The sequence below is a fragment of the Clupea harengus genome, chromosome 5 (genome assembly GCF_900700415.2).
Source record: "Clupea harengus chromosome 5, Ch_v2.0.2, whole genome shotgun sequence".
Taxonomy (NCBI): Eukaryota; Metazoa; Chordata; class Actinopteri; order Clupeiformes; family Clupeidae; genus Clupea; species Clupea harengus.
In genome coordinates, this window is record NC_045156.1 from 22,588,880 (window position 1) to 22,601,920 (window position 13,041).

General features: G+C 41.3%; 1 protein-coding gene across 1 annotated transcript in view; it reads left to right on the plus strand.

The window, feature by feature from the left end:
• LOC105895883 (cadherin-22) overlaps positions 1-7,448 on the plus strand; it is a 106,775-nt gene extending 99,327 nt beyond the window's left edge. The window contains exon 13 of the mRNA XM_012822573.3: positions 5,660-7,448. Coding sequence (XP_012678027.1) covers positions 5,660-6,171 — 512 coding nt within the window. The 3' untranslated portion in view covers positions 6,172-7,448. The remainder of the gene's footprint in view (positions 1-5,659) is intronic.
• Positions 7,449-13,041: the final 5,593 nt, after the last annotated feature.

Consider the following 13,041-nt stretch of genomic DNA (forward strand, 5'->3'; position numbering starts at 1 on the left):
AAGCACATTACCTTTTGTCTAATTGTATGCCTCTGGTCTACTGACCGACTGCTTTAAAAGTGGTCTTTTTTGTGTCTGTGACAAACAATTGTGTCACAAGCAAAAAGCATGGGTAAAAAAATGCTGCCTACTGACTTGACCACTTGTCAGTGTTATTTGTGGTAGTGTACTCTCAGTGTCATTTGTGGTAGTGTACTCTCAGTGTGATTTGTGGTAGTGTACTCTGGTTGTTGTGGAAGTGTACTCTCAGTGTGATTTGTGAAAGTGTACTCTCAGTGTGATTTGTGGTAGTGTACTCTCAGTGTGATTTGTGGTAGTGTACTCTCAGTGTCATTTGTGGTAGTGTACTCTCAGGGCCTCATTTACTAACAGGATTGCGCCCATTTCAGGCCTAAAATAGCGGGTAAAGACATAAAATCGTATTTCCAAAGGAGGCGCACCTGAGTAAAAGCGCAGATTACCGCTGCTGGGAAGTGGGTGTGGGAAAGTGGGTGTTCGTCGCAAAGAGATGGGAGGAGATTCGTAAAGTGCGCCTAATTATGTATTAGTAACGAAACAAGAGGTGTTTTAGCATGACATATCAGCTGCTAAATGAAAACTATGTGCCTGCGAGAAATTTGAAAAATACGAACATCAGAAATGTTATTTTTTTTTAAATGTTTATATTTGATATATCATTTAATAGGCATACAAACAAATAGAATTACAAACTGTCCCACCAGCTAGCTGTTCGGGAAAAGTTTGGCCACGTCTTACCCAGAATCGCTGCTCATTGTATGCTTTAAACACTCATAGTTCAAGCACACCGAGTACAGTGTACACCTTCTGCGTAGGAGTAACGTGTATCTATTCAGGAAAAGTACTTAAAATAATTAAGACCTTTGTCAGGTTTTTAATGGCACACACGACACACTGGAACATACACGTGCATATATGCAGGCGACACAGGACACACACACACGCAGGTAAGCCTACTCTCAGTGTTATTTGTGGTAGTGTACTCTCAGTGTTATTTGTGGTAGTGTACTCTGGTTGTTGTGGAAGTGTACTCTCAGTGTTATTTGTGGTAGTGTACTCTGGTTGTTGTGGAAGTGTACTCTCAGTGTTATTTGTGGTAGTGTACTCTCAGTGTTATTTGTGGTAGTGTACTGTGGTTGTTGTGGAAGTGTACTCTCAGTGTTATTTGTGGTAGTGTACTGTCAGTGGTTGTTGTGGAGGTGGGCATTGCTACCTCTGATGTCGTAGCTGTCCATCTGTGAGCCTGAGCCTGAGAACACCAGCTTGTTTGTCTGTGGAAGCTCAGCGGGTTGCACGCCATGCATGGCCGGCACTCTTCTGTTGGCCCCACAGCAGGCCACTGTTGGTTGATTGGTGTAAGGTTGATCAGGTCATGACTTTTTACACCTCCATTCATTAGATGTCTTGATGAAACTACACTGCTCTCTTTTGGTGATTTGGTTTGACTCCACTACCCACTATACCATGTATGGAAAGGAATGGACCTTAGTATTGAAACCAAAACAAGTTATGTTTTATATGAATCCAGAATTATTATTATAATAGAGTAAGCTTGATGTAACAGGAGAGTAATATAGAACATACTATTGAATAAATAGTAGGTTGTACTTATAGATGTACTATCTCTTATAGATGTGCTATCTATTAGGAAGGTTACTCATGGTTTTCCTCTTATGTTTTGTGATGTCTTGTGACTTGAAATATATTGTGTCCCTTTTAAAAATTCCTCATTTCAACAGCGAGAACACTGAGACATTTTTTTTCGTCAGGCATTTTAGATGATGCCCTATTTTATGTGGTAGAAGAGGCTTTTGTTCAAACAGGAGCACATACAATATAGGGTTTTATGAATGACATCAACCCTCTTTGCCATCCCGAGTGCTGTGGACATATTGAACGATGTCGCCATGGTTAGGAAATAGCTGGCTCAGCACTCCTGTCCCCACGGCAGACCCGGGCCTTTAAATAGACATGGCTTTCCAGACATTCCCAGATACCAGCACTCTTATTTCTCTCAGCTGGCTAACCAAACAGAAAGGGCTTGTGTTGTCAATTCTGAAAGTTTCATGAATGCCCTTTCCCTTTCTCTTTCTCTCTCTCTCTCTCTCTCTCTCTCTCTCTCTCTCTCGCTCTCTCACTCCAAACATGCCCCCCATGGCAATTTGGAGAGAATATATTGTGTTTGTTTCAGTCCTTAACTGTTTTGGGAGTGGTGTTTTATGTTTGTCATGGTTTTAAATGAGTCAAGTAGCATCTAGGTCGTTGAGGTTGTCGTAATGAGCTCTACGTTACTGCCATTTTCATGGTTATGGCACTATTTCATTTCTCAATCATATCAACTATGAAAGTATGCAAGAACAATTAATATTTTATTTGCTTGTGTACAGAGCTGTTCAAGTCGTTATGCTAAATTATTTCATGGTGCAAAGCAAAGGGAACAGGGAATGGCATAGTCCCTCCAGAATATAATTTAACTTCTTATAAAAGTATGTTTCTATGTCTTCAGTTAATATTTAAAGCAGTTTGTGTCTTACACTTACACCATATAGGCCCAAATATATTAAGATTGCATGATGTCATTATTGAATTATTATATTAAGAATATTAAGTGCATTCACAATTCTATTCATAGATACCACATGGTCATTCATTGCTCCATGCCTTTACTATAAACTATTGCAGAACCTTTTGTTCTTCATAATAATTAAATGTTAAACTTAATACACACAATTATTCCACATTTACCATCTGTCATTAGTTAGCATGGTAGTGCACAGCCGGAAGCTCTAAGGGCCCTGTGGTCTAAGCAGCTAAGAGTCTTAAGCATCTGGGAGAGGAAGAGGACGTAAAAGAATGAGAAAGGGCAGTGCCGGATTCACTGAGTGGAGAGCCTGGGTGCTGAGGGGAGACAATCAGCAAGAGCTAACAGGCTCTGTCTGGCACCGTTGAGTTCCTAACCATCCCCGTTAAACGTCTCTCACTCCGAATGTGGGAGTAGACGAGATTTGGGGCTTGAGAAGTGTGTGTGTATATGATGTTGTAGTGTGTGTGTGTGTATATGATGTTGTAGTGTGTGTGTGTGTGTGTGTGTGTGTGTGTGTCTGCTAGAGGGGCAGGGTGGAGGGAGAGTATTTGGCTCTCCACAGGCTGCATCGCCCCTATGAGATCAGCAGTGGCATGATGAGGAGAATGAAAACAAATTTCTGCCTAATTACCCGCAAAACAAACACTCCCTCCATCAGTTCGTTCCAGGGGTGACGTGATGAATCCATTCCGACGTGGTGAGGCATCTGTGCACATCCGTCCCAATTACGGCCCATCTGCCGTGATGCCGTCCCCGGCGCGCCCAGCCCAAGGGTAAATTAGCCGTCTTGTCAGGGCCGCTTATTGGAACATCTGTAGGTGGAGGAGCCGCCACATGTTTGCCGCGCAGGTACACGCCGCAGAGGCAACACCTTGGCCCGGGACAAGTTCGCACACGTGTCAGGAGTGCAAAGGTTGCTCCGCGCGGTCGCTTCCTCGGTCAAGCGATCATGTTCGTTCGACGTTAACCCCTTGACACTTTGGGTGACGATGTTCCGGGGGGATCTGCCGCTAGAGGGGCCGCTGGTCTTGAATATTTAATAGACGAAAAAAAGAATGTGTGTCGCTGCCAGTGGGCTGCATCGCTGTGGCGGCGGAATCTTAGTGGATTTTTTCATCTGTTGCATAATTGCTTTGGAATGCTTGGCGCCATCAAGAAGCAGGGCTGTGAAATTGAAGCAGGTTCTGCTGAAAACCCCTGGTGATGAGTTTGTCAGACAGTGCCAAATATGAAACAAAGGGCGAAATGAGATGGACAAAAAAAGAAGGAGGGCTGACGTCTCCCTGTGGCTCCGTGCGAGTGAGCGGGGCGCCGCGGCGGAGGTGACGGCGGCGGCAGCTATGGCGGGGTTTGTGAGGCAGATCATCGCTCTGTGTTTCCCGTGCGGGAGCTGCAGATGATCAACATCCCCGACCTCATTCCTCAGACCGCGGCTCTCTGGGCGCCGCTGCGCCATTTTCCTCCGTGTGATTTCTCAAGTCATTTGCACTGAATAAAGACAATTACAGCCCCCCTCCCGGCCCAAGTCATTTATATAGATTAATATGACCATCACTGTGTTTTCCCCAAACCATTGTGAAGAACAGAAAAAAAGAAAGCTTTTGGCAGGGAAGGTGAAAAACATGGCGCTATGGCCTCGTCAACAGGCACAAAGAATCCCTGCCATAGCCTTATGATGACTGAGGTCATGAAGGAAAATTATGATTTAATGTTCGTAAGGCTTAACATTAATCATTTTTAATAACGTTTTTACGTATGTGTTCACATAAACAAACCATGAACTTTAGTATTTGCAAAAGCCTTCATTATATTGATTGCTGTAGTTAATGTTTTATCTATGATAAGTACTGCTTTTAATTAATGTTAATAAAGGGAACTTTAATGTAAAGCATTACCATAACCTAATCTAATGAGTGGCTGCTCACCATCTGCACTGGCTTTTATGTGTGCAGAGAAATCACAGTTTCTAAAAGGCTGGCATATATTGGAGCATTCAAGTGACACCAAAGAATCACAAAAAAAAAAACCACTTAATCAGGAGCACCAAGGCCTTTTCATGGAGACTTTCATTATTTTGCGGCGGCGCTCTGTTGCAGTCTCACCTACTGGCTACAGGCTACTTCAAAGCCCTTCTTTCACCTTCAGCCCCTCAATGTACAAAGAGCAGAGCGCTGTGGACTGACCCCGGGCGTCTCTCTCTGACTACTGGGTATGGTTAGCGCTGATTACCACACATTTTAGGAGTTCTATCAGGATGCTGCTGGAAGGGAGTGGGAATCTTACCCAAAGGCAGTTTACCTAATTACAAATGGAGATGCTAATGAAAATAATTCAGCTTGGATTAAAGGCTCATTGATTTATGGGCATGAATAAGGCTTTTGTTTGTGTCTGTTCCATTACTCTATTAACTGATCCGTCTCAATTGTTTTCATTTTTAAATCAGATTTGTATTACTCAGTCATTACAGAAATCTATGCAGGCGTTACCTCGGCACAATCATATCTAGATTTGCCTTGTGCAGTTCTATCCTTAGTAATCCATGGATGGCTCTCGGTGGCCTGATGGGCTTATCGACTTTTATTAAAATGTCAAGCACATACTGTAACGCTTAAAGAATCATTAGCTTGACGCTAACTGTGTTCACTTAAAAATCAATATAGCTGCATTCAAAACTTAGTGTTTCATTATCTCCACTCATCTTCTCATATACACTGCGTCTGGACGAGCCTATCAAGCCCTGACGCCTTCAAAAGCACAGTGGATAAATGGAGAAAAAAATGCTTTTGTAATACGATATAGACCAAAACGTCATTGTGTGAGTATACTGTAGTAACTGTATTATTCTGTCCGTTTCACTTTGCAACCTCAAAACACATTCCAAGAAGGGGAAACCATTGTTGTTTTTTAATAAATGAAGCAAATCAACCAATCAATCATCAGATCATCTATCACTGGAGGAATATTCGGAATGTTCTGTTTGTTGGCCTCTCACTCTGTAATTCCCTGACACCTGTAATCTCCACTCTAATCTGCTTGTTTATTCTCTCCTCCCCAAAGTGCTGGTGTTGCTGATCCTCACGCTGAAGCGGCACCGCAAGGGCCAGCGCATGTCCGAGGAAGAGGAGGACATGCGCGACAACGTCATCAAGTACAACGACGAGGGCGGCGGCGAGCAGGACACGCAGGCCTACGACATGAGCGCCCTGCGTAGCCTCTACGACTTCCCCGAGGTGAAGAGCGCCGACTCGGGCGGCGAGCTGCCCTGCCTGCCGCAGTGGATCCAGAGCCGCGTGAGCGGCGACGGCGGCGCGGCGGACTTCACGCTGTTCAGCGGCTACATCCGCAAGAAGGTGGAGCAGGCGGACGCCGACCTCTCGGTGCCGCCGTACGACTCGTTCCAGACGTACGCCTTCGAGGGAACCAGCTCGCCCGCGCTGTCCCTCAGCTCCATCCGCACACTCTCCACCACCTCAGAGCAGGATTTCTCGTACCTCAGTGACTGGGGACCTCGCTTCAGGCAGTTGGCTGGTTATTATGCCCCGGGACAGCCTGAGGAAGAGGGCTCCTAGCCTCTACCTCCTCCTCCTCCTCCACCTCCTGCTGCCGCCAGCACTCCATCTCACTCATATTGACAGTCCAGTGTCCTAACTGTCCTTGAACCCACTCCCCTGTGACACTTTGGAAACCCAGTCAGTTATGACAGTTTCATTACTTTAAAAAAAAAAAAAAAAAGTTCCATTTTTTTTCTCTTTCTCCAGTTGTGGATTAAAATGGGGCGATGAACTGGGCTTTGGGTGTAGCTAAGGAGCCGGTGGGAAGCCAGGTATTATTGACCCATAAGAGTAAGGGGGAAAAAAATCACAGATACACACCACTGCTCTTTGACCAACATCATGGATTTTTTTTTTTCATTAGTATTTGTGCTTTTTTTCCTCCATGGTGGCAGAGACCAGAAATAACCATTTAAAGGAAAACGAACATTATGGCATTTCTAGTCAAGGGACACTTTTTTTTGTTCTCAAGCCAAGGCAAACTATCCCCCCCCCCCCCCCCCTACAAACAAAATGTATTTATTAAAGAAGAACATATTTATGTATTTATTAATTTATATTTATTTATTTATTCATCATGAATACAACGATATGCCCAGAATGAATGGACTTATTTGGGAAAGGGGCAGAAAGGGAGGAGAAATAGAAAGCAAGCAAACATTGTTATACTGCCCAAAACGAATCTTGTGAGAACTGAAGAAGGGTATTGTGAATGTGAAAGTGCACTGTTGAAGCAGCATTATGTGGGTCACAGACAACAACACAGTCTTGAAAATATTTGTAATTTTATTTTTTTGGAACACTTTTGTAAAATACTAACAAGACGACAACATGGGAAGAAAGACGCTTGAGGCAAAAGAGAGAAAATATGTGTCAATTCAGTGCAAGCATTGGTTTTGTCCTGACATAGCCTACTTTTTATTGTGTTGTGATATTTTGCTCACGTTGTGGACATTCTGTGTTAACTTTTTTAAAGGGATGATCTTTTCAGATCAAAGGTGGCAAAGGTTTCTAACATGGTCATCAAGTGGAGTTGTTTCCCAGCAACCGCTCAAGAATTTTGTGTTTAAAACCAGAACTGTGAGTGTGTTTATGCATCAGATTTCGTTTCTATTGAGCGTTACTTCTGTTCGGCTGATTTTGTTTGAGGGTGGGGATGTTAGAGTGATTAGGAAAAACATGCACTGTATCACAAACATTCAGTACCCAAGACCTCTTTAATGTTGACCATTATTGTAAATGTATGGAAATATACTGTTGAAAACAATAAATATTTAATGCTTTTTTAAATATCAGTATCAGTGGATGGAGCAATACATCCTGTATTTTATTCACATAAGTCAAGAGGTGTCTTTTCACAACAATGAACCATACACACACAAAATAACTGGTTAATTTGAAAAAAAAAGACAGCAAGCTTTTTACAGGTAATTTCTTCGGTACTTGCAAAACAACATGTATATTAACAAAAGTGAACATTTATTTTTGAGGGTGACAAAGATGACAACACACGTTTTATGAGCGCTTTAATACCTTGGCAATATTCCTGGTGGACCCTGGGTGACTTAGTCAGGGAATCTTATTGGCTTTGCATCATAAAAGCCTTGATTTTCCAGCTGAAAATAGAGATGGGGTTGGTGAGACATGCATTTGCCTGGTGTATTCCTTTATTTCCTCTTTGAATTATTCTTGGGGACAAGGCATACCAACTTACCAGGGTACAATGAAAGGGATGTTTTTCAGAGCAGATTTTATGGATGCTGTCCAGCTAATGTATGCTGTACTGTGTGTCACTGTGGTGCCTTCAGCTCGGGCTCATTCAGACTGGTGTCACAAGTCTATTTGACAGTCCTCTATTGAATACAATAAGGAAATGGAGGAGCGGCCTTTGAACCTAATGAAACACTCTGGAAAATATGCCAGTCTAGAGCCTGCAATGTGCTGTAATGAACTAGGTTAGGTATTGCGCGTGCACTCGCTTGCAATGCTACCTTATCCCTGTGCGCAGTTCTTTTCCCACGGATTGTAAAATATCATTTCCTGCCCCATGCATGCTAACATATCACTACACTGTAATAAATTGTGTTTTCTTTTTCTCTAAGGGCAACACACAGTAGGGTAGTGTCATTTCTTCTGTGGACCTGAGCATTGACAGACAATGCTCTGGGGCTACCTATGTCTTTTTACAAATTATTGTCTTGCTTTGTGCTCCTGAATTAATCATCATAATTGATGACACATGGTGTATGGAATATAAGTCTATCGATCCACACATGGCATCTCATCTCTCCTGCAGTTCATCATAAAGTTGAGATAGAGGAGACACAGATGTATTGTGAGAAAGCAATGTGTGTTTCAGACATGCAGTCTGCAAACAGGATTCCTGGTTAAAAGGTGCTAGCAACTGTATTAATGTATTACAGTCTTTTGCACAAGTGCTATCCTCACCACATTGGTATGTTATTAATAATTCACAAAAATGATGCACCAGTATGATACCATACCACTATGATGCCCAGCTTGCATGGATTCTTCCGTTTGCATTAAGAAATTATCCAGTAGCCAGCAGGTGCATAACAAGCTTCATATACTTTGCAGTGTTCTCTTCAAAGTCCAGGATATGAAATGAACTAGTTATGACAGAACACATTGTCAAGAGGCAAGCTATTGAACCAAATTAGCGCCTGCTGCTCAATTACTCTCCAGACCCTAGCATAACTGCTCAGGATAATGACTACACAACTACTGCTAACAAAGTCAGTGCGGTGTCATCCGATTCTGCATTGTCTAAATAAAACCAATCTGGAAGTTTTCTGTAGTGAGCTGTTTCAGAGGTGAGGCACATGAGACATTTCAGATGTCATTTTTTTAAAGAGTAGAGTGAGTGGGTGCACAGTATGTGGCTAAGTGATGCTTGAGCTTCACCAATGCATTTCCTAGTCTTGTTTTTCTTGGACAAGATTTCATGGATCGAATGACCACAATTAGGAGTGGAGTGCATACGACTATATTTAAAACTATACTTCAGGTTTTGAATGTGGATAGAGGCCAGAAAAGGCCATCTGCGGCATTGAAGTCTGATCATGGTAATCTGAAATGGAAAAATAGTTGGTATATTGTCTTGCTCCCTGTGGCTTGTGGGTAAAGTGTATTATTTACATCCCGCTGAGCTCATTTCATAGTTCATCATGTTCTATAATACCAGGGTGTCAGTGAGACAGTGCCAAATATATTTATATTTTTTTTTTATCTGCTCTCAAAGGAATTGCTGTGTCAAAGGGTGTTCCACAAACCCGTGTAATGGAGATGGGAATTTTACTGCTTTTATTTTAGCCTGAGAAACTCAAAGGTAATTGTCAAACCAGCACAGGCGAGAGAAACTGCGTCATCATTCATTTGCATGTGTTCTTAAGGGGCAAAAGGATCATGCTATTAATTACAACAATGCCCATTTTTATCGTTTTTATCATTTTCATAATGGTTACACAAAGATATTCTCTTTTATATAATATCAGGTGAATTTGTTTTGCCATTAAAATGAAGGGAAAGTATTCTGCTTTGGTAGTAGAGTAGTATAGCAGAGGACACAGTAATAATTCGCAGACAGATTACATAGAAGCATTAAAACATTAAATCACACACATTTTATGAAGTGGTGAAGGGATATAGTGTGAGGAGCTCATAGAGGAGTGTAGTGATGCATCAAGTTTTCACCGTCAAAGCTACCTGATGCTTCTCTCTCTCTCTCGCTCTCTCTCTCCCTCTCTCTGTGCGTGTGTGGAGGCTGTTGAGTGCACCTCTTGTTATACTTCTTTGTTGAGATGTTTTCTTTATCCCCTCTAGAGACACAGTTGTGTGAGATGGTCTCTCCCCTCATATGACCCCCCTGTTAGACTTTCTCTTCTGTCTGTTTTTCACTGGTGTCTCAAACTGTTCCTCTTCTGTCTGTTTTTCACTGGTGTCTCAAACTGATTTTCAAGTCTTAAATCCCTGAGGGATAATGCGAAAGGCTGTCTTCCTTACCTTACCTTTGTATACAATCATAGGTAGTTTAGGTGGCCTGTGGTATTTTTTATGCAGGATCCATATTGTCTAATACCGAATCTATGGCTATCTATAAATCCTGATAGATGTCTCAAGTCCGTATCTATACCAATAGAGATGTAGCGATTGAGGTGACAAACCATATCGTTGCCATAGTGGCATGAAGAGTTCAGTGGAGCATCAGTGTCAGTTGGAGTTCTGACAGCTAATTAGTAAGCAAGACTGTATCGTCAAAATCGTGCCCCGGAATGCAAAAATAAACGTTTGAACGATAATAATAATAATAAGTCATTTTACTGTGTTCTTAGAGATCCTCGAAGAAGTCATTGGATTCTGCTGTGGCTCATTTAGCCTCTATGCATGAGTTACCTGTTGTGGAAATGGAAATTGATTTCAATTGAATTGAAATTGATTGAGAGATTGAAATCTTTAGCTAGAATAGATGCATTGAAAATAACATTATGGCTTAATCAATAGTTTTCAAAAAAGGGCTGTTAACCTGCCCACTACAACAACTAACCTTTATGTTTTAGCTACAAAAGCTAAAACTAACCAAGCTAACCTTACAGTCCTTCATTGAAATTAAATGACACTTACCTTTCCAGTATGAACAGTAAGGCTTTTTTTGCTGGTATAAGCTACTCCAAAGATTAGAATGGCAGGAAGGTCACAGGGACCGGATATTTATCTTTGTAGTTTTTTCAATTTCGTGAATTTGACAAATATTCAGAAAATACACATTAGCGTATTCAGAAGGTACCCAGCCTATTAAGTGCTATGGTATGCTACCCATCAGACAGCCATTTAACTAATATTTTCTGTAGAGAATTACCAATATTTGTGGACTTCATGATTTACTCTTTGCGTTATTTTGGCTGACTGATGGTTAAGAGCAGTAGGACACTTCAGGTGTCCCAAAAAAAGATCCCTATCCTAATAATCTTTGCAGACCAAATCAAAGCTGGGATGTTTCTGCTTGACGGCACACTCCTAGTAGAGCTATCCCAATACAACAGTGTATTGTTTGATCATGATACTGTATTGATACTTTGACCTCTTGTATCAGTATTTAATTGTTTAACCAGCGTTGGCCAGTGACCAGATCGTGAGATTGCTGCTTGAGATCACACTTCACAATTCAAACATTGATACAGAGTGGCAGACTGGCATGGGCATTTATACACTGGCACTGGAGGAACTACAGAGGGAAACCACTAGACATTCCAAATTAGAACACAAAGCTTAGAATCAAATAATAAATCATTCACTCTCGCATTCGCACTGCACTCTGGCACACAACTACGTCACTTCACACCACCCAGAACACACACACATGCACACAACATGCTGGCTCTAAGCATATTCTAATAACATGGCAGCAGTTTCCTTGTCGCTTTGGAAAAAAGTGTCCACCAAATACCAGTCCTTTACCTTTACCTGTACTTACATCAAGTGTTCATGATGCACTATATCTGCACTGAAATTGGTTTGAAATTGGCAACAAAATGCCACTAGCCACCTCCCCTAAAAGGATCTTTTTGGAACTCATTGTTAACATTGAGCATTTGTGAATGCATGAATCACAACATGCAATGCCATTTTAAGAGTGTGAACTGAAAATGTCTATGAGGGAGGATAAGAGAGAGGTTTTAACATGCAAACACTATGGATAAAGGTACAGAATCTGGCTTCTTCCCACCCCCTGCTGACTCTTAGTTCACAACCAGAAATAGTCGCATGGTCCCACAGTGATTCACATAGCCACTGTGAATAAGCAGCTGTAGACAGCACATAATGGCGGAAGCAAAACAAGAAAAGGCAAATGCTTTTGAAAATTGGTTGGAATGATATTCTTCCATTAGAGAAAAGAAAACAAGGATGATGAAACTGGGTGAATTTGAAGTCCTGAAAACCTGGAGACTTGGACTAACAGAAAGATATATTGCCTTATTCTGCCCACAGCGAAGTCATCAATATCACCGTGGCCAAACAACAGCCTAATCTTTCATCAATGTATTCATCAATGTAAAAATGAAAGTCATTGATTTTCTTTTGTTTCTTCGTGACATAAATTCTTAAAAGACAAAAACAACCAAATTATTAACAATGGTTGTCAATAATGGTCTCCATACTTTTGAATACAGTGAAACACAACAAAATGTTGATTGTTGACTTATATTTATAAGATGATCATCTGGGTAAATGTTTGTCGTTGTATACAACCATTAGGCATCATTTTGGTTTTTGTTTGTTTGGTTTTATTCAATCTGATTATACTGCCAGAACCAGGCCTTAATGAACAGAACAAATCTAGCACTGCAGAACATACCATGTGTTAGGATTTTGTTCTTACTGTTCCCAAGGCCTGTGCTAATTGGACATGATACCTTCATGGGATAATGCTATGTACTCCATAGCCCCTGGTGTATTGTAACTGTACCATTCACTTCAGTGTAACACACTGCATCCTTGTGTGTCACAGCACCATGATGCCTTGTGCTCACCAACACCCTAAAGCTGATCCGAACCATAAGAGACAGTGGTCTGATGCCATGGGGCGAGTAGTAGGAAATTAACATAGACATATACATATATATATACACTGTGTTCCACATTATTATGCAAATTACACTTTGCTCAGTCAGTATAATTCAAATTTTATTGAACAAACCTCCCAATGATAACAGTATTTTTTTTTTCAAAAATAAAAAACTCAAAATGCAGTGTTCCAAATTATTATGCAGATCTCAGAGTTTCAGAGTTTCAAGATATTTTATAGCTTGTAAAGAACTAAAAATTGTCATTTGTTGAATTTGCAGCATTAGGAGGTCATATTTACTGAAA